A 20,061-nucleotide genomic window follows, 5' to 3' on the forward strand; every position below is an offset into this window, starting at 1 on the left:
ACAGCACAGATGGTGGCTCATCCCTTCCTCTCTGAGCTCCATCCAGGGAGGTTTGAAACCTTTGCTGGCTGGAAAACACTGCCAGGGGTGACTAGAGGTCCATATGAATAAGCAGTCTGGTGGCCTCTCTGTAGAACTGCTGTGCTGTGCTGGGGAAAAAAAAAATCTCAGAAAACCAAGAATAGGGAGAACTAACTTTCTTTTCTTTTCTTTTCTTTCTTCTTTCTTCCTTTCTCTCTCTCTCTCTTTCTTTCCTTCTTTCTTTTTCTTAAATAGAGACGAGGTTTTGCCATGTTGCCCAGGCTGATCTCTCTCTCTCTCTCTGTCACCCTCTCTTTTTTTTTTTTTTTTTTTTTTTTTAAGACAGTCTTACTCTGTCCCTAGGCTGGAGTGCAGTGGCACGATCTCTGCTCACTGCAGCCTCCACCTCCCAGGTTTGAGCTTCTCCTACTTCAGCCTCCTGAGTAGCTGAGAATACAGGCATGCGCCACCACACCTGGCTAATTTTTGTATTTTTAGTAGAGACCGGGTTTTGCCATGTTGGTCACACTGGTCTAGAACTCCTGACCTCAAGTGATCCTCCTGCCTCAGCCTCCCAAAGTGCTGGAATTACAGGTGTGAGCCACCACGCCTGGCCCGATTCATTTATTTTTAGACTTTTGTCTTTTCTAATATATAACTTTAAGGCTATACACTTCATCTAAGTACTATTTTAGCTACCCAATAAGTTTTATATTGTCTTATAAATGTACATAATATGTAACCAGCTGGAGTTACTAAACTCTCTCTACATATATATATATATATATATATATATTTTTTTTTTTTTTTTTTTTTTCCTTTGAGACAGAGTCTCGCTTTGTCACCCAGGCTAGAGTGCAGTGGCATGATCTTGGCTCACTGCAACCTCCTTCTCCTGGGTTCAAGCTATTCTTTGGTCTCAGCCTCCTGAGTAGCTGGGACTACAGGCACGCGCCACTACACACAACTAATTTTTGTATTTTTAGTAGAGATGGGGTTTTGCCATGTTGGTCAGGCTGGTCTCGAACTCCTGACCTTAGGTGATCCACCTGCCTTGGCATCCCAAAGTGCTGGGATTACAGGTGTGAGCCACCACGCCCAGCCTAAACAATACATATATTGGTTAGTTCTACACATGTTATATTAACCAGCTTTTGTTTGGTTATATTTACATGTTATATATTTTTTCATTCTTCTCCTGTTAATCTTTTGTATTCTTTTGCTTTAGATTTGTTTTTATGTAAATAGCACATATGGATTTAAAAAATCTGACCAGTTGATTTCTCTTTTCTAACTGGAACAATTAATTCATTCATATGTATTGATGTTACTGATATATTTGTTCTTACTCCTACCATCTATTTTGTGTTCTTGGTTTTTTTTTTTTTTTTTGAGACAGGGTCTTGCTCTGTTGCCCAGGCTGGAGTGCAGTGGTGCGATCTCGGCTCACTGCAACCTCCACCTCTCGGGTTCTAGTGATTCTCCCACCTCAGCCTCCCCAGTAGCTGGGATTACAGGCACCTGCCACCACATCCTGCTAATTTTTGTACTTTTAGTAGAGACAGGGTTTCACTATGTTGGCCAGACTGGTCTTGAATTCTTGACCTCAAGTGATCTGCCCGCCTCGGCCTCCCAAAGTGCTGGGATTACAGGTGTGAGCCACCTCACCTGGCTGATTTTTCCACATTTTTAAGGTTTCCTTTTCTTTATTGATTGGTCAAAGTGTAGTTTTTCAAATTTTCATTATGATTTCTTATCTTCCCATGAATATTTCTTAGAAGTATATTTTTAAACTTTCATACATGTACCTTTTTTCTAGTTATCCTTTTGTTACTGATTTTTAATTACATTGTGTTTTGATAGCAGGGGATTTATTGTATAATTTTACAAAATATGTTCAGACTTGTTTTGCTCTAGCATGTAGTCAATTTTCAGAAAAGTTGTGTGGGTGCTTCAGAAGAATGCGTGTTCTGTAGTCATGTTTTCTTTTTTTCTTATTGAGGTTCTCTTTTTGTCTGCTTGATCTCTCAATTACTGAAAGAAGCATGTTGAAATATCCCACTAAGACTGTGATTTTATAAATTTATTTTAGTAATTCAGTCATTTTCTTTATATTTTTTGAGGCTATACTAAAAGATACAAACAAGTTCGGAATTGTTATGTCTTCTGAAATGTTTGTAGTAATACAGAGTGATTATTTTTCTCTAATAATGCTCTGTATATATTATATTATATATATATTTTTTTGAGACAGAGTTTCACTCTGTTGCCCAAGCTGGAGTGCAGTGGTGTGATCTCAGCTCACCGCAACCTCCACCTTTCGGATTCAAGTGATTCTCCTGCCTCAGCCTCCCCAGTACCTGGGAGTACAGGCTCCCACAATCATGCCTGGCTAATTTTTGTATTTTTAGTAGAGATGGGGTTTCATCATGTTGGCCAGGCTGATCTTGAACTCCAGACCTCAGCTGATCCACCTGCCTTGGCCTCCCAAAGTGCTGGGATTACAGACTGTGAGCCACCGCACCCAGCCTGGGAGGCTATTGTGTCTGGAATTGGTGGGTTCTTGGTCTCACTGCCTTCAAGAATGAAGCCGCAGACCCTCGCGGTGAGTGTTACAGTCCTTAAAGGCGGCATGTCTGGAGTTTGTTCCTTCTGATGTTCGGATGTGTTCTCGGAGTTTCTTCCTTTTGGTGGGGTTCGTGGTCTTGTTGCCTCAGGAGTGAAACTGCAGACTTTCGGGGTGAGTGTTACAGCTCTTAATGAGGGGCATCTGGAGTTCTTTGTTCCTCCTCCCTGGTGGGTTCCTGGTCTCACTGGCTTCAGGAGTGAAGCTGCAGACCTTCGCAGTGAGTGTTACAGCTCATAAAGACAGTGTGGACCCAAAGAGTGAGCAGCAGCAAGATTTATTGTAAAGAGCGAAAGAACAAAGCTTCCACAGTGTGGAAGGAGACCCGAGCGGGTTGCCACTGCTGGCTAGGGCAACCTGCTTTTATTCTCTTATCTGGCCCCACCCACATCCTGCTGATTGGTAGACGGGAGTGGTCTGTTTTGACAGGGTGCTGATTGGTGCATTTACAATCCCTGAGCTAGACACAAAGGTTCTCCACGTCCCCACCAGATTAGCTAGATACAGAGTGTCCACACAAAGGTTCTCCAAGGCCCCACCAAAGTAGCTAGATACAGAGTGTCGATTGGTGCATTCACAAACCCTGAGCTAGACACAGGGTGCTGATTGGTGTATTTACAATCCCTGAGCTACTCATAAAGGTTCTCCACCTCCCCACCAGACTCAGGAGCCCAGCTGGCTTCACCCAGTGGATCCTGCACCAGGGCTGCAGGTGGAGCTGCCTGCCAGTCTCGCGCCTTGCGCCCGCACTCCTCAGCCCTTGGGTGGTCAATGGGACTGGGCGCTGTGGAGCAGGGGGCGGCGCTCGTCGGAGAGGCTCGGCCGCACAAGGAGCCCACGGAGGGGGTGGGAGGCTCAGGCATGGCGGGCTGCAGGTCCCGAGCCCTGCCGGGCGGCGAGACACGGCGAGAAATGGAGCGCAGCGCCGGTGGGCCGGCACTGCTGGGGGACCCAGTACACCTTCCGCAGCCGCTGGCCCTGGTGCTAAGTCCCTCATTGCCCGGGGCCGGCAGGGCCTGCCGGCTGCTCCGAGTGTGGGGCCCGCCAAGCCCACACCCACCCGGAACTCCAGCTGGCCCGCAAGCGCCGCGCACAGCCCCAGTTCCCGCTCGCGCCTCTCCCTCCATACCTCCCTGCAAGCTGAGGGAGCCGGCTCCGGCCTTGGCCAGCCCAGAAAGGGGCTCCCACAGTGCAGCGGTGGGCTGAAGGGCTCCTCAAGTGCCGCCAAAGTGGGAGCCCAGGCAGAGGAGGCGCCGAGACCGAGCCAGGGCTGTGAGGACTGCCAGCACGCTGTCACCTCTCACTATGACAATAGAAACTCAATTTACCAAGATTGGCAAATGCCCTCAAAGCAAAACCCAGCTTCAAAGCTATTCTAATTTTCCTGGATTTCTGTTTTTATTTATATTTGGCCTCTGAATATTTCTTACCAAATTGTTTCACTGATGCACTTTAAAAAGGTTTTCATATTTTATGTAGCATTTTGAGATGTTTCTGGTTGGCCAAGATACCTATCCTGTCATTATTTATTGTTTTATTCAATACATGTGTACTCAGAGAGTGCCTTCTGTGTGGCAGGAGCTATCCTTATTGCTGGGGCTGCCCTGATGGTTGAGATCCATGCTTTGCCCTGAGGGAACTGCCTGACCACAGCAATTCAGAAGTCATTTCAGTTTACTTAAGATACTTGGTTTTAATGGATTTAATAGCTGCGATAGGTATCTCACAAAAATACATAGCCCAACTGCTTTGTTCAGGAGTGAGGCTGTGGAATTGAAGAAGTCTGATAAACCAGAGCTGGGTGGGATGTTAGAGACGGTCTAGTCTATAGTGTTAAGGCTGTGCTCCCTGGAGTTACCCTAGGCAGAGCTGCCGAGAACAGCCCTCCAATTTGTGTCCTGCACAAAAAGCTCATGCTAGGGGAATCAGTGAGGGCTGAAATTCAGCCTGTGCTGAGCTTTCTAAGCCACCACCTCGGTGCCTGGCTACCTCTGCCTAGAGGATGAGACACCTTTTTCTCATTTGTACAAAGGCAGCATGTAGATTTAACAGGCCCAGGGATGTTATTTAGCTAACAGAATAAGGGGCATGCCTATGGCCAGGGCTCTGGGGCCTCTTCCTAGACTCTTTTGGCTTGGACACTCACTTTTACCTATTATATGTGTGGTTTTTTCAGTGAGAGGAATATATCTTGGACCCAGATCACTAAGCTAAAAGGAAGAATCAAGCTAGGAACTGCTCAGGGCAAACCTGCCTCCCATTCTACTCAAAGTCACCCCTCTGCTCACTGAGATAAATGCATATCTGATTGCCTCCTTTGGAGAGGCTAATCAGAAACTCAAAAGACTGCAACCTTTGTCTCTCATCTACCTGTGACCTGGAAGCCCCGCCCCCTTCTTGCTTCAAGCTGTCCCACCTTTCCGGACCTAACCAATGTTCATTTTAAATATATTGATTGATGTCGCATGTCTCCCTAAAATGTATAAAACCAAGCTGTGCCCTGACCACCTTGGGCACATGTCATCAGGACCTGTCATGAGGCTGTGTCACGGGTGCCTCCTGAGGCTGTGTCCTCAATCTTGGCAAAATAAACTTACTTTCTTTCTTTCTTTTTTTTTTTTCAGGCTGGAGTGCCGTGGCACGATCTCAGCTCACTGCAACCTCTGCCTCCCGGGTTCAAGCAATTCTCCTGTCTCAGCTTCCCCAGTAGCTGGGATTACAGGTGCGTGCCACCACGCCTAGCTAATTTTTGTATTTTTAGTAGAGACAGGGTTTCACCATGTTGGTCAGGCTGGTCTCAAACTGCTGACCTCGTGTTCCGCCCCCCTGAGCCTCCCAAAGTGCTGGGATTACAGGCGTGAGCCACCGCGCCTGGCACTGGCAGAATAAACTTTCTAAATTAATTGAGACCTGTCTCAAATTTTGGAGGTTCACACTTCCAAAAATTTATTTAAAAAACTAATACAAGGTTTCTGGTGCTTTAAAAAAAATCAATAATAATATGGCTTCTCCTTCCTCCATCTAGCATCAGTGCTGGAATCCCAAAGAGGGAAAGTAATTTGGTGGCTTAATTCAGTGAGGATCACAGCCAGTCAGAGGAGTCTAGCTCTGGGTTTCGGGGATGATGAGGAGAGCGGTCCAGCCTGGCAGGGAGATGGGGAGGCGTAGGTATTCTGGCTGGAGATGCAGCTCAGGGTAAAGTGGAGGAGGAGGTGAAAGGGGGGCTCCAGACATCATCCTGTAGACCAGTGGCTTCCTTCCAACTTGTCTATCGATGGTTTATTTTTTTTTCTTTGAGATGGGGTCTTGCTCTGTTGCCCAGGCTGGAGTGCAATGATGCTATCATGTGTCACTGCAACTTCAAGCTCCTGGGTCAAACGATTCTCCTGCCTCAGTTTCCCAAGTACCTGGGACTACAAGTGCATGCTGCCACACCTGGTTAATTTTTAAAATTTTTTGTTGAGACAAAGTTTCACTATGTTGCCTGGGCTGGTCTCAAACTCCTGGCCTCAAACAATCTGCCTGCTTCTGCCTCCCAAAGTGTTGGGATTGCAGGTATGAGCCACCGTGTCCGGCCCGATGCTTATTTTTGTCTATTTATTTTTCTCAGTGAAAATACTTTCCTCCCTTATTATATCAATAAACTTAGTGATGGTAAAGAATTTGAAAAATATTTTAAAATGTAAAGAAAAAGAAGTCATCTGAAGTCCTATCTCCATGAAATGACCGTTGGTTTGATTATATCCTTTTATGCATCTGTTTTTAGATATATGATTTTTCATATATGGGATCATATAATACATGGTGATTTATTGGTGATATTTAAAATTTTTTTATTTTTATTTTTTATTGTGGTAAAAGACTCATCACATAAAATGTACCATCTTAACCATCTCTAAGTATACAGTTCAGTGGTGTTAAGTACATTCACAGTGTTGTGCAATACAATCTCCAGAACTCTTTTCATGTTAAGGAACTGAAACTCTACCCCCATGAAACAATAGCACCTCATTCCCCCTCTCTCCAGCCCCTGGCCACCACCATTCCACTTCCTGTCTCTATGAATTTGGCTGCATTAGATACCTCATATAAGTGGAATCATACAGTATTTGTCTTTTTCTCCTCAAGGCTCATCCATATTGTAGCATGTGACAGGGTTTCCTTCCTTTTGAAGGCAGTGATATTTTTAGAGGCACTGTTTCTTTTTATTTTTTCTTTTCTTTCTTTCTTTCTTTCTTTTTTTTTTTTTTTTGAGACAGAGTCTTGCTCTGTCATCCAGGCTGGAGTGCAGTGGCATGATCTCGGCTCACTGCAAACTCTGCCTCCTGGGTGCAAGTGATTCTCCTGCCTCAGCCTTCCGAATAGCTGAGATTATAGGCGCCCACCACCAGGCCTGGCTAATTTTTGTATTTTTGGTAGAGACGGAGTTTCACCACGTTGGCCGGGCTGTTCTCGAACTCCTGGCCTCAGACAATCAGGCCACCTCAGCCTTCCAAAATGCTGGGATTACAGGCTTGAGCCATCCACCTGGCCCTTTTGAAGTGTAAATCCCTAGGGAGATAGTACTCTATCTAGTCTTCTAGGCACTGGTTTAACCTAGGGACTTACAGATGGTGAGCATTTAATCTCTCTTCTGGAGATAAGAGAAGTTTTACCATCCTTTTGGATCATGCAGTTAACTACACAAATGGCTATAAATCTTAATTCTCAAGGTATGTGAAGAATTTTGGGAGGTCAGGTAGAGCTTTTACTGGAGCATTGAAAAGTTCACTGAAATGGACTGTTTTATTTCCCTACACTCAAATAACCAGCGTTAATAGATTATAACACATTCTTTCATAGCTTTATGATCATGTCACTATACATAAATGTAGTTTCACATATAAGAGTTCTGTTTTTTTTGTTTTTTGTTTTTTTTTGAGACAAGGTCTCTCTCTGTCGCCCAGGCTGGAGTGCAGTGGCGCGATCTCAGCTCGCTGCAGCCTCCGCCTCCCGGGTTCAAATGATTTCTCCTGCCTCAGCCCCCCGAGTAGCTGGGATTACAGGCACCCACCACCACACCCGGCTAGTTTTAGTGTTTTTTGTAGAGACGGGGTTTTGCCATGTCGGCCAGGCTGGTCTTGAACTCCTGATCTCAGGTGATCTGCCCACCTCAGCCTTCCCAAAGTGCTGGGATTACAGGTGTGAGCCACAGCACCCAGCCTAAGGGGTATTTTTATATAATGTAGTTGCATTATAAAAATGGGATCATGATGTATACTTTCTGCATTTTATTTCTTCTTTGTTTATCATGAACATTTCTTCAAGTCAACTGATAGAGATAGATCTAAATCATTCTTTTTAATGGCTATATATTATTACTCCAAAGTATGGAAGCACCACAATTGATCTGATCATTTCCTATTTCCCTAGTCATGGGCCTTTCCTGCTCTAATTTTTTTTCACTACAACTAATAATACTATTGCTGAGTAAACATCTTTATAACACAACCTTAAGGACTGATGCTTTCATTTCTTTTCTTTTCTTTACTTTTTTTTTTTTTTTGAGATGGAGTCTTGCTCTGTAGCCGAGGCTGGAGTGCAGTGGCACGATCTCGGTTCGCTGCAAACTCCACCTCCCTGGTCCCAGTTCAAGCAATTCTCCTGCCTCAGCCTCCCGAGTAGCTGGGATTACAGGCATGCGCCACCATGCCCAGCTAATTTTTGTCTTTTTAGTAGAGATGGGGTTTCACCATGTTGGCCAGGCTGGTCTTGAACTCCTGACCTCGTGATCCACCCGCCGCAGCCTCCCAAAGTGCTGGGATTACAGGCGTGAGCCACTGCGCCTGGCCTGGTGCTTTTATTTCTGTGGCACAGATTCCCAGGAGTGAAACTGCTGGGTTGCAGGGCATATGTATATTTAATTTAAATAGCTGTTGCTACATTGTTTTCCAAAACAGCAATAGCAATTCACACTTCACATTAGTAGTAAATGAGAGCAGCCTTTCCTGGCATCCCTAACAGCCTCAGGCACTATCACTTTAGTTTTGTCCCCACTAATAATAGGATACTAATAGGAACTTCAAGAGCTCTAGTGGATCTTCAGAGGCAACTTAAGGGCTTCCTCATGAGAGGGTGGTGGCTCACGTGGGTGAGACTCCTGGTCCCTTACCCCATTTCAGCCAGAGCCCTGTATTTTTCATATATCAGCCTTCCTCATAAGGTTTTATTTTAAAGACAGGTTCTAGGAATAAATAGATGTTTGAAAGCCTCATCTCTAAGCCGTAAAGTAGGTGAAGGTTGAACAGAGTGGTGATGTGATGAAAACCTGGACTTCAAGGAGACCTGGAGCCTGGAGAAGGGGTCCTGGAGTGGAGGCAGAGCCCCCTGCCAGGAGGCTGGTGCCCTGGGTCGGTGAGAGAATGAGGACGTGACCTGGGGTGGAGTGGGGTAGCAGGAAGAGGGCAGACGTGTGCCCAAGGATGAACACGCAGGGTTTGTTGGCTATAGGGTAACAGGGTGGGAGGAGGTAGGATGGAGCCTAGAGAGGGGGTCTAGGATGCCTAGGTATGGCTCCTGGGTGGCCAGGATGCCAGTGATGATGACACACCTGGAGACAGCTCCAGCTGTCCTGACACCTAGGGACCTAGTCCAGGTGGTGAGCAGGGACAGACCCAGTGGAGCCCGAAGAGGAAGCTGGGAGAGAGGAGCTGTTTTGCCCCACCCCATTATAGGCAGTGCCTAGGGCGAGGGAGTCAGGGAGGGGCTCACTACCGGAGCTTGTCTTGCTTCATACCAGGAAGGGTGTGGCAAGAGAGCAGGGAGCAGAGAAGGAGAAACCTGGCGAGCCACTGGCCATTGCTCAGTGGGCTGTCCAAGGAGATCCTTTCTCTGTCCTCTGAGCACCCAGCTTCCCTGCCTGTGTCCTCCCCAAGTCCAGGGGACAGCAGCCCAGCCCTCTGTCCAGAAGAATGAGGGAGGCTGGGGAGGGCCCCAAGGGACCCCTTTCCAGTCCTCCTCCACAGGAAGGAAGAGCCACAGCATCAGAAAGCCCCTCTCCTGCCTCCAGGCTCAGTTTAGGGTTTTCAGCTAGGAAGAATACTACACAGATGCCCCTCTCAATGAACGCCTCTTCCCCCGCCTCCTGTCACAGTCTGTGTGCCTGCTCCTCTGGGAGCTCTGCACCTCGCCCCAGCCTTTAGTTCCCTGGCACTGAAGAGTGCAGATGCAGCTTTCCTGAGCCAGGCTGCGTGGCTCTGAAGGTTTCAGGTGGCGGTGCAGTCCTACACCCAGAAGGGAGGGATGGACCCTCCAATTCTGATCATTCTCTGCAGCATGCAAAGCCTGAGACTGAGTTCCTCATGGGTTACCTAGGGCCTTATGACTTCCACAGGCCCCAGCACTTTTGGCTCTGTGGGCGCTTTCCTTCATAGAAAAATATTAAAAATAACATTTCATGACTGCATTGGTATAAAGACAAATACAAGCCAAGATGAATTCACTATGATAGATTCATTATGATTATGTTCAAATTTCTCTGCTTGTAAAAGAAACAAAAATTAATCATTTTGTTGGGCCCTCAGGGCTACGCCTCCAGTGCCCAATGGGTGCCCACCCTGCCTGGAGGCCGGCACACCTCACAGGGCAGGTGGGTGCAGAGGGAAGGAGGTGGAGGTGGTTCTTTTTTTTTAGATGGAGTCTCGCTCTGTCACCAGGCTGGGGTGCAGTGGCGCAATCTCGGCTCACTGCAACTTCCGCCTCCCTGCAACTTCCGCCTCCCTGCAACTTCCGCCTCCTGGGTTCAAGCGATTCTCCTGCCTCAGCCTCCTGAGCAGCTGGGAATACAGGTGCACGCTACCACGCCCGGCTAATTTTTGTATTTTTAGTAGAGACGGGGTTTCACCTTGTTAGCCAGGATGGTCTCCATCTCTTGACCTCGTGATCTGCCCGCCTCGGCCTCCCAAAGTGCCGGGATTACAGGTGTGAGCCACCGCACCTGGCCTGAGGTGTTTCTTCTTAAGGAAAAATAGCCCAGACTTTCTTTCTTTTTAAAAAATATTTTATTGAGATATAATTCACATACCATAAAACTGGCCCTTTGGAAGTGTACAGTTTAGTGTTTTTAAATGTATCCAGAATTGTATAACCATCGTCACTGTCTGCTGTCAGCATATTTTTATCACCCCCAAAGAAACCTATTACGCATTATCACCCACTTCTCATTCCTCCCTCCTCCTGGGAGGGAGGTGACAGAGAGAGACCGTGTCTCAATGCCAGCAATCCTGGCATTACTGTGGCTCTTAACTGCCTCTGAGCTTCTTTACAAGGGTCACTCCATTAGCTCTGTGCAGTTCTGTTTGAAGCATTGAATTATTTGATTCAAGCTCCAAATAGCTTCTTTCCAATACCCACATCTCTCTCCCTGAGCAAAGAAGGGTAGAGGAGATCTCACTTATCTGTTGCTGTCCTGGAAAATCCAGCTGTCCAGTCAGCTGGGCCAGGATCTAGAACATAGCTCATTGTGCATGTGGCATGTTGTCATACTTCTACAACAGCACCTGATCATAACCATCTGTTTACCTGTCTGTCTGCATGTGAACCTGTCTGTCTGCATGGGAACCTCCCCTGGCACAGTGATCCACACAGGCTCAGTATTAGGGGTGCAGTAGAGCATAATGGTTAGAGCTCAGATTTTGGAATAAGGTGGAATCAGGTTCAAATCCTCCCTGTGCCATTGCTAGAGACATGACCATGGGCAAGCTACTTAACCACTCTGATCCTTAATTTTGTCATCTTTAAGTGAAGATACACTGGCTGGGCTTGGTGACTCACACCTGTAAATCTCAGCACTTTGGGAGGCTGAGTTGGGAGGATTGCTTGAGCCCAGGAGTTCAAGATCAGCCCAGGGAACATAGTAAGATCCCGCCTCTACAAAAAATAAAAAATATTAGCTGGGTGTGGTGGCACGCAACTGTGGTCCCAGCTACTCCAGAGGCTGAGGTGGGAAGATTGCTTGGCCCACAAGTTAGGGACTGCAGTGAGTTGTGATTGCACCACTGCACTCCAGCTGGGGTGACAGAGAGACCCTGTCTCAAAACAAAAACAAAAACAAACAAACAAACAAACAAAACCCCCAAAACCAAAAAACCAACAAAACAACAAAGATTCCATCTAGACTGTGGACTTTGCAAGGGCAGGGCCCCGTCAGTCTTGTCACTGTGGTATCCTAAAACCTGACCTCAACAATGGAAAAAAAAGAAAAAAAAATTTGCCACAGGGACTGTGGGTAGGGAGGGGTGGAACAAGAGAATGTAAAATTCAGTTTGTCACCATGTGTGGTTATTATTTTGGAGAAAACAATAAGAAAAACAATAGAGTCGAGCCGGCTGAGCCCAGCATAGTGGAGAAATGAACCCATTGCTCCTTGGACCATCTGTTCATCTTGAACACCTGGAGACGAGGGAACAGTCAGGGAGAGAGGCTGCCTGGGACACTTCTGGGAGGATCTGGGCAGAGGGAGAAGTGAGGGAGCTGGGTGGGGTTTGGGAGGGTGGGCATGGAGTGAAAGGCGCCCGGTGAAGCCTGCCGCCTAGGGGAGGACGTGAGTGTTCCTGGACAATGGGGGCTGGTGGTTGGGGTGCAAGCAGATTTGCCCTCTGTGGTGGGCAGTCAGCTTGGCCTTTCTTGAGAGAAGGGAAGTCTATTGCGTGGGGCAATAAACTTAGAAAATTTGAAAAGACGCCATGACAGATACAAAAATAAAAACACAAAAAATTCAAAATTCTACCATCCTAACAGTGATTTCCAGTTGGGTTTTCATGTTATCTTCCCTTGTGTCTGGCTTTTGCATTGTTATACTCAAGGAGAGTGTACCGTTTGTCATTCTACTGCTTTTGTTTGACCCAATGGCATGAATCTGCCCCTTCCACCATATGCATCAGAGGCAGGTCCTCTCCACCACCCCACTAGGTGTCCGGGGTGCCCTTTGGTTGTATAGTTATCCTAGGGATGCAATGGAAAACTTCTCCTAGTGTGCACGTGTTGTCTGTATTAGGGTGTTGACTGCCACTGGATGGCACTGCTCACTGGGCTGGCAGCTGGTGGGTGCTTGGAGCAGAGAAGGAAGTTTCTATTCACAGGAAGCCCTAAGCAGGGACCAGCTGGGACCTCAGGTCCTGACGGTGAGAAGGCTGAGGGGTCAGCCATGAGGGCTAGTTCTACCCTGTCTCCTGGGAACCCACCAAGGCCTTGGTTCCTTCTCTTGCTCTTGCCCTGTTGCCAGCACACCTGACAACAAATGCCATGCTTTGGCAATTCTCCAAGTCTGGCTTGTCCCATGTCCTCCACTGCAGACTCCCCTTTCCTTCTGTACTTTCCTGGCTCCCCCAGGATACACCCCCTTCCGACCCCGCTGCTTTCATCCCTCCACTCCAGAAGCCCTGTCCTAACTGCAGCTTCGATTATAGCAACATTGGTGTATGTGTCTGTTTTTGCACAAGCACCATGCTGTTTTGGTTAAAGTTGGTTAACTTTAGTGGTTGCTCACTACCTGGGTGATAGGACAATTAGCATATTCCAAATATCAGCATCACACAATATACCCTTGTAACAAACCTGCACATGTACCCTCTGAATCTCAAATAAAAGTGGAAAGTAAACACACAAAAAACCTCATAGCAACAGAAAAACTGGTTGAGATTAGGAGGGCTCATTCTTAGCGGTTGTTTTATGGGAGCAAAATGTCAATACCTGTATCTTGGTATTTGTTTCCTGCATTAATAAAATACTGGGGTGAATACCTGTTTTATATGTAAATGTTTTCAGAATTTATTGCATTAAAAAACACTGGAACTATGTATTTAATATATTTTGAAAAAAATTAGAAAAACACTGCAAAACATCAAATAAAACACAAAAATTTCAAATCTCCAGCCAAGCAAAAAGCCCCATGTGCGTGCTCTTAGTCTCTTAGGTGAGGGAAGAGACTTACTAATAGTCTGCCCTGAGGAAACCACTCCCAGGAATGGGTCCAAACTCCTTTTAGTGCACACCTCCCTTTCCCCCCAAAACAGGCATTACTATTTTCCTACCAAATTTTCCTATGAAGGCATAATTACCATTTTGATGACAACACACAGATCCTTCCTGCTGATGTTCAACTTTTGCTAATGTCCCTTACTTCTTGACATTCTGGGTGTCCTTTCCTCCCCCTAGTTACAGATTGCTTGTGCGAATACGTTAATAAATACCGCTTTTAGCTGTGAAGTTATTAAGAGTGTGAGTTATTACAGATTGTTCTGTGGCTGGAGCTCAGCGCTGGACTATGTTTTATGTTTTGACTGGTGCCCTTTGTGTGCAGCTCAGAGCCACAGTGTTAGTTTAGGAACATACAAATCTACCATATGCAATGAATGATCAGGAAACTGTTGAATTTGGTGAGTAACAACTCTCTCAGAGGCCAGGCACTGTGGCTCACACCTGGAATCCTAGTACTTTGGGAGGCTGAGGTGGGAGGATCACTTGGGCCCAGGAGTTTGAGACCAGCTTGGGCAATATAGTGAGACTTTGTCTTTATAAAAAAAAAAAAAAAAAATTAGCCTGGTGAGGTTGCTCCTGTGGTCCTAGCAACTCAGTAGGCTGAGGTGAGAGGATCACTTGAGTCCCAGAGGTCGAGGTTGCGGTGAGCCGTGTTCATGAGACTGCACTCCAGCCTGGGTGACAGAGTGATACCCTGTTTCTAAAAAACAAAACAAAACAGGACAAAACAAACAAGAAACAACTTTAAAATGTTTAGAAGAAAATATAGAAAAAGATCGTTATGACCTTGGGGGTGGTGAAGGTTTCCTTAAGAAGAAAAAGAACATAGCCCAGAAAACGCTTTACTGCATTTAAATGAAAAATTTGTGTTAATCAAAAAGCATCATTAAAAAGTACAGAGCTAGACTCTGCCTCAAACAACAACAAACAGACAAAAAAACTTTCCAAGAAACTGAGAACCTTAAAAAAAAATCTGTGGGTGTGGGTGTCAATCTCCCCAGCCTCCTGCCTCAAATTTGGGAATAAAAATGAGACTTTCCCCCCACCTTTTTTTTTGGTTCTCCCATTTGAGGTCAGGGCTTGGGCCTGGGAATGAGGGAGCCCACAGGGTCAGGCTGCCCCGGGCCCTGGACACTGGCATCTACCTTTTCCTCCACGTGGCAGGAGACCGGGCCAGCCTTGGGCTGCCACTACCGGTCCTTTGGCTCCCCCTGCCGACCATCCAGTCTCCAATCGTCATGGTCTTGCCTGCGGAGAGGCCTGAGGGGTCTAGCAGAGTGCTGGGATTGCCAAGGGAGAAACACTGATGGCCAGATGTTTGAACAACAGCTGGCTGGAGCAGAAGCCAGACCCCTCTGCTCTTCTTTAGGGTCAAATCTCAAGTCACATTGCCCCAGTGATGGGCAGCCCTGCCCTGTAAGGAAAAGACTGAGCTAGACTTCTCAGTCCCAATTTGTCTTCCACATTGCTGTTACATTTGGCTCTTTGGGCTGGGTGCAGTGGTTCACACGTGTAATCCCAGCACTTTGGGAGGCTGAAGAGGGTGGATCACTTGAGGTCGGGAGTTCGAGACCAGCCTGGCCAACATGGCAAAACCCTGTCTCTTCTAAAAATACAAAAATTAGCCGGGTGTAGTGATGCATGCCTGTAATCCCAGCTACTCTGGAGGCTGAGGCAGGAGAATTGCTTGAACCTGGGAGGTGGAGGTTGCAGTGAGCCAAGATTGCACCATTGCACTCCAGCCTGGGCGACAGAGTGAGACTCACTCTCAAATAGCACCAATCAACCAAACAACAAAAACAACAAAAAGAAAACATTTGCCTTTTTTGCTAATAAAACTGGTCTGTAGCTTAAAATCCTATATTGACTTCCTATAATGCCCATAGAACAAGATCTAACTCCTCAGGCTTGCACCCAAGGCCCTTCTCAATTTTGTCTCAGTCTTTTCTTCTGTTTATTTTTTCATCAATTTGCCCCCTTCCCTAGGCCTGGATCTGTGCCTTGGGCAGAGATATTCTTAGAGACAAAGGAAACCTTTGCTCCAGTTATGTGTAGAGAAGTTTGGGGTTATAACAACATGTGAGTGCAAGGTGTTATTTGGCCTGATGGCTCAGGCAGAGGAATAACAGATTATGATGTTTGAAAGATTAAAGTGGAAACAAACAAAATGCACCATAGCATAATAAAGCCAGTATTAATATTTTACAAAGAGGATGTTGAAGTTGTATTAATAGGGGGATGTGCTTCCTTTGTGTAGAAATACTGATTATTGTGGTGAGTGGTGTTTGCCAAGCACCAAAGTGGGGATAAAACATCCACTAGCCCCATTTCTATGGGGCCAAATGCACCGGCCTCCCTGCGGTTTGCTGAGGACACCCCCTGCTGGCAGAAAGAGGGAGCATGGCACACATGCCAGACACTTGCCTGGTCTCCTGATCTTGCCATGCCCTTTTGCACCTCCATGATCTGTTCATGCAATTTATTCTGTCTCTGTATCCTCCTCCACCCCCAGCCTTCCATACCTAGCTCAAATGGGACCTCCTTGGTGACATCTCAGCTCCCTGTTCTTCTCTCCTATTGTACCCAATATAGTCCTCTACAGTTGCCCTTAGCACACCCTAGTGAAAGGATCAGTGTACAAGCCTGTCCCCCTCCACTTCGCCTTTCTTCTACTCCCCCCACTCCTGTTATCTAGACCAAAGGCTCTTCAGTGTGAGGGACCGTGTCATCCTCGTCTTCATTTAGCACAGGACCTGCCACATGGTGGGTACTCAGTAAATCTTTGCGGGATGGATGAACATACTTTCACATTGTGGAGGGTTGTGGAATAAGGGCAGGGGAGAGAGTTCCTGTGCAAGGTGTTTTTACGTTGTATTCTGACCCACACAAATCTTGGAAGATGAGTTCAGCTCTGAGGCAAGGAGGTGGATTGAATACTTGAGATCAGGCCCAACAGACAGATCTCAGACTGCAGGTGCTGGGCAGAGGGTGTCCACCAGTCATGATCTCAGGAAGGCAATGAGGGCTCAGTCCTGATGAGGAAGCCAGGGTGCTGGTTTGCTGCTGTGTCCCTCACACCCAGCTCCATGCCTGGAGGACAGCAGGTGCTTACTAATCACTACCGGCTTCTTGAGTGCCCAGGACATGGTGATGTGCAATTGGAAACAAAACTCAATTCTCTTCAAATGCATGCCAATAAACTCACATTCTTATTTTTTTTATTCCTGGATGCAATCTTGACAGGTCCCATAGCCTTTCTAGTCAATCTTAGGCCTCAATTTTCTTTTCTTTTCTTTTTTTTTGAGACAGAGTCTTACTCTGTCGCCCAGGCTGGAGTGCAGTGGCACGATCTTGGCTCACTGCAACCTCTGCCTCCTGAGTTCAAGTGATTCTCTTGCCTTAGCCTCCCGAGTAGCTGGGACTACAGGCGTGTGCCACCATACCTGGCTCATTTTTTCTTTTTTGTATTTTCAGTAGAGATGGGGTTTCACTGTGTTTGCCAGGATGGTCTCGATCTTCTGACCTCGTGATCCAACCCCCTCTGCCTCCCAAAGTGCTGGGATTACAGGCGTGAGCCACTGCGCAGGGCCAGGCCTCAATTTTCAGGCTGTGAAAAGTCCGGCCTGAAGTTCAATCTCGTCTTCTCAAAGGCCCTCTCTTGCCTGGACTGGCTTTTGCCCTGCAGCGGGGAAGGGCATGTGGGTAGCTTCTTCACTGTCTCCCCTCTGTCTTTTCAGCCCTCCTTCCCCACACCGTGTGTCCTCTGGCTCTTCTAAGTGGGGGAAGCAGGAGGAGAGGCAGTGGTCACAAAGGTCTTCTCACTGGCATGTTTACAATCTGGCCTTGGTGGCCTCCTTGGGTGGTGGATGCTTGAACGCTGACCCCTGGGGTGGGCTCCCCAGCTCATGATCTCCTGATGTAGCTGCTGCCTTCTTCAGGTGGCCTCCCGGCCCCTGCCCCTGGCTTCCAGGAGAAGTCTCCACACAGACTCCTTGCTGGGTGGCCCTGTCCTGTAGGCAGGCTCCCTTTGTGGGGATCCCTGTCTGGCCACAGGACCCCAGCATTGCTCCAACATCAATCGGCTTCAGCCTCAGGCCTCTCACAGACGCCCCTCCTCATCTGCTTTGGGGCAGGCAGCCTCTTGCCTTTGGACTTTTATAGGTGTGAGTCAGGAAGAATTTCCTGTATCCCCCAATTCTACAGGACACAGCTCACGCTCTCTGAGGGGTTCTCTTACAGCTCCTCTCACTTGGTTGAAGGGGGAAGGAGGAAACTTGCCCTCCTTCATGGAGGTGAGGGTGGGCAGCACGTGGCGCCCTCACCCCGCCCTCTCTGAGCAGTCCCCAGCCTTTCCTTTCCTTGAGGTGAGGGGAAGATAAAGTCACTGAACTGTGTTTTTGGTTCACCTCCCACCTAGAAATTTCTCCATAGATGGTCAAAAGCCTCTCTTAAGAATATATAGAAACTTAATGCCCTTTGTCCTCAGCTTTGAGACCAACATAAAAAAGGAGCTGGTGACAAAGTTCTATTTTAGCATTCCATTACATGAGGGCTTGTAGAATGAATTGTGAACAACTGGACTTAGAATAACGGGGCCTGGGGGTGAGGGTTGCTTCCAGGAGGGCTTCTGGGTGGAAAATGGGGCTGTGGGAGTGGAAGGGAGGGATGGCAGGGGGCAGCAGGGGAGCCGGCTCCAGACCCCCAGGCAGACTTGCACTTGAATCTTGGCTTTCTTTTTTCTTGGTTGTGTGTTCTTGGGAAAGTTACTTGTTCTCTCACATTTGCCTCATCTCTGAAATAGGGACTATTATAGTTAGGATTAAAGAGATAATGTCTGCAGGACACGCTTCACTCTGGTAGTATCATTTTTGGTATTCCTGTTCCTTGGGTGTGTGTGTGGGGGGTCTGTGTCAGCAGGAGGGGAGTAGGTGGGGCGAAGCCTTCTTGGCTCTGCTGGAAGCACCAGGAGGAGGATGGGTGGGAAGAGGGAGACATGGGGGGAGGAATTCAGTGCAGAGGTGAAGTCAGTTTCTGGCCCCTGGGTGGAGTGGCTGTTAGGGGAGAAAGCCGTGCCCACTGAGTGTGTCCTCACCCTGTCCTGCACTGACAGCCTTCTCATTCCATGTCTGTGTGGGAGGCCCAACTCAGCCTTGGGCCTGGCCTCTGCAGAGTGGCCCACGTGGGCAGGGTCCTGTGCTCTCTGAGCCCTCTGGGTTTCTTTCTTCCCCCTTCCCCTCTTCAGGGCCAGCTCCTGCTCTCTGGCTGACCCGCCACAGGGATCTGGGCCTTGACCCAGGCAGCTGACTCATGTGCTCTTTGGATTCTCTGGCAAAAAATGTTGCAGCCTCCCCCACCCTGGCCTTGGAAATGGAAATTCTTGTTCAAGGAGCTGGTGAAGATAGTCAGCTGCATACAGCTGGTGGGTCAACTGGGACCAGGTGGCGGGTGTGAAAGGGCTCAGCAAGTTCAGAGCATCCTGCAAAGGGCTGTGGAAGCTAGCCGGTCTTTCGTGTCATTCCTGCATTCATTTTCACCCACACAGGTCTGACCACCGTCTCTTCCCATTTCTGATAACCTCATTCCTAGCGGAACTTTCTCTCCCCATTTTTAGTGGTTCTGGTGGTGCTCCCAATCATACTGCCTCACTCCTACCTGTCACAGCACAGGCCTGGCTGATCCGATAGCCCTGTCCCTTGATGCCTGGCACCCTGACCATGCCTACCTTGCTCAGCCCCTTGTAGTCCTGTGACAGAGGAAGCAGATGAGAGGTGGTGGCTCACTGCCCATGTGGACCTGGGTGCCATGTGGCTGTGCGTACAGGGGTGATGTAGCAAGAAGGATTTTGTAGCTGAGAAGAAATTGAATTTGGAACCTAGAGGTTGGATCCAGGTAATATGGTTTCCTAAAGACAGTTTAGAGACCATGTGATATGGTTTGACTGTGCACCCACCCACATCTCAACTTGAATTGTATCTCCCAGAATTCCCATGTGTTGTGGGAGGGACCCAGGGGGAGGTAATTGAATCGTGGGGGCCGGTCTTTCCCATGCTATTCTCATGATAGTGAATAAGTCTCACGAGATCTGATAGATTTATTAGGGGTTTCCACTTTCGTTTCTTCCTCATTTTTCTCTTGCTGCTGCCATGTAAGAAGTGCCTTTGGCCTCCTACCATGATTCTGAGGCCTCCCCAGCCATGTGGAACTGTAAGTCCAATTAAACCTCTTTTTCTTCCCAGTCTTGGGTATGTCTTTGTCAGCAGCATGAAAACGGACTAATACACCATGTCAGGTAGCTATGCTGGAATTTCAATAAGACAAAGTTGAGAACGTGAGGGGAAACTTGGGGGCCTGTTCAGCAAACATCCCCCAGGCTGACATCCTCTGGAATGTTCTGAGGA

The 20,061-nt window shown here is 47.6% G+C and overlaps 1 protein-coding gene across 2 annotated transcripts in view; it reads left to right on the top strand.

The window, feature by feature from the left end:
• The first annotated feature begins 847 nt into the window (after positions 1-847).
• The window catches only part of S100A7 (S100 calcium binding protein A7), a 67,196-nt gene continuing 47,982 nt past the window's right edge, over positions 848-20,061 (top strand). Inside the window, exon 1 of one of the 2 annotated variants that reach the window (XM_054671174.2) lies at positions 848-5,369. In XM_054671174.2, coding sequence (XP_054527149.2) covers positions 5,081-5,369 — 289 coding nt within the window. In that variant the 5' untranslated portion in view covers positions 848-5,080. Of the gene's footprint in view, positions 5,370-12,173; positions 19,868-20,061 lie in introns of those variants that run through there. The other variant, XM_054671168.2, reaches the window with a different exon arrangement.

The sequence above is a fragment of the Pan troglodytes genome, chromosome 1 (genome assembly GCF_028858775.2).
Source record: "Pan troglodytes isolate AG18354 chromosome 1, NHGRI_mPanTro3-v2.0_pri, whole genome shotgun sequence".
In the NCBI taxonomy this organism is placed as follows: Eukaryota; Metazoa; Chordata; class Mammalia; order Primates; family Hominidae; genus Pan; species Pan troglodytes.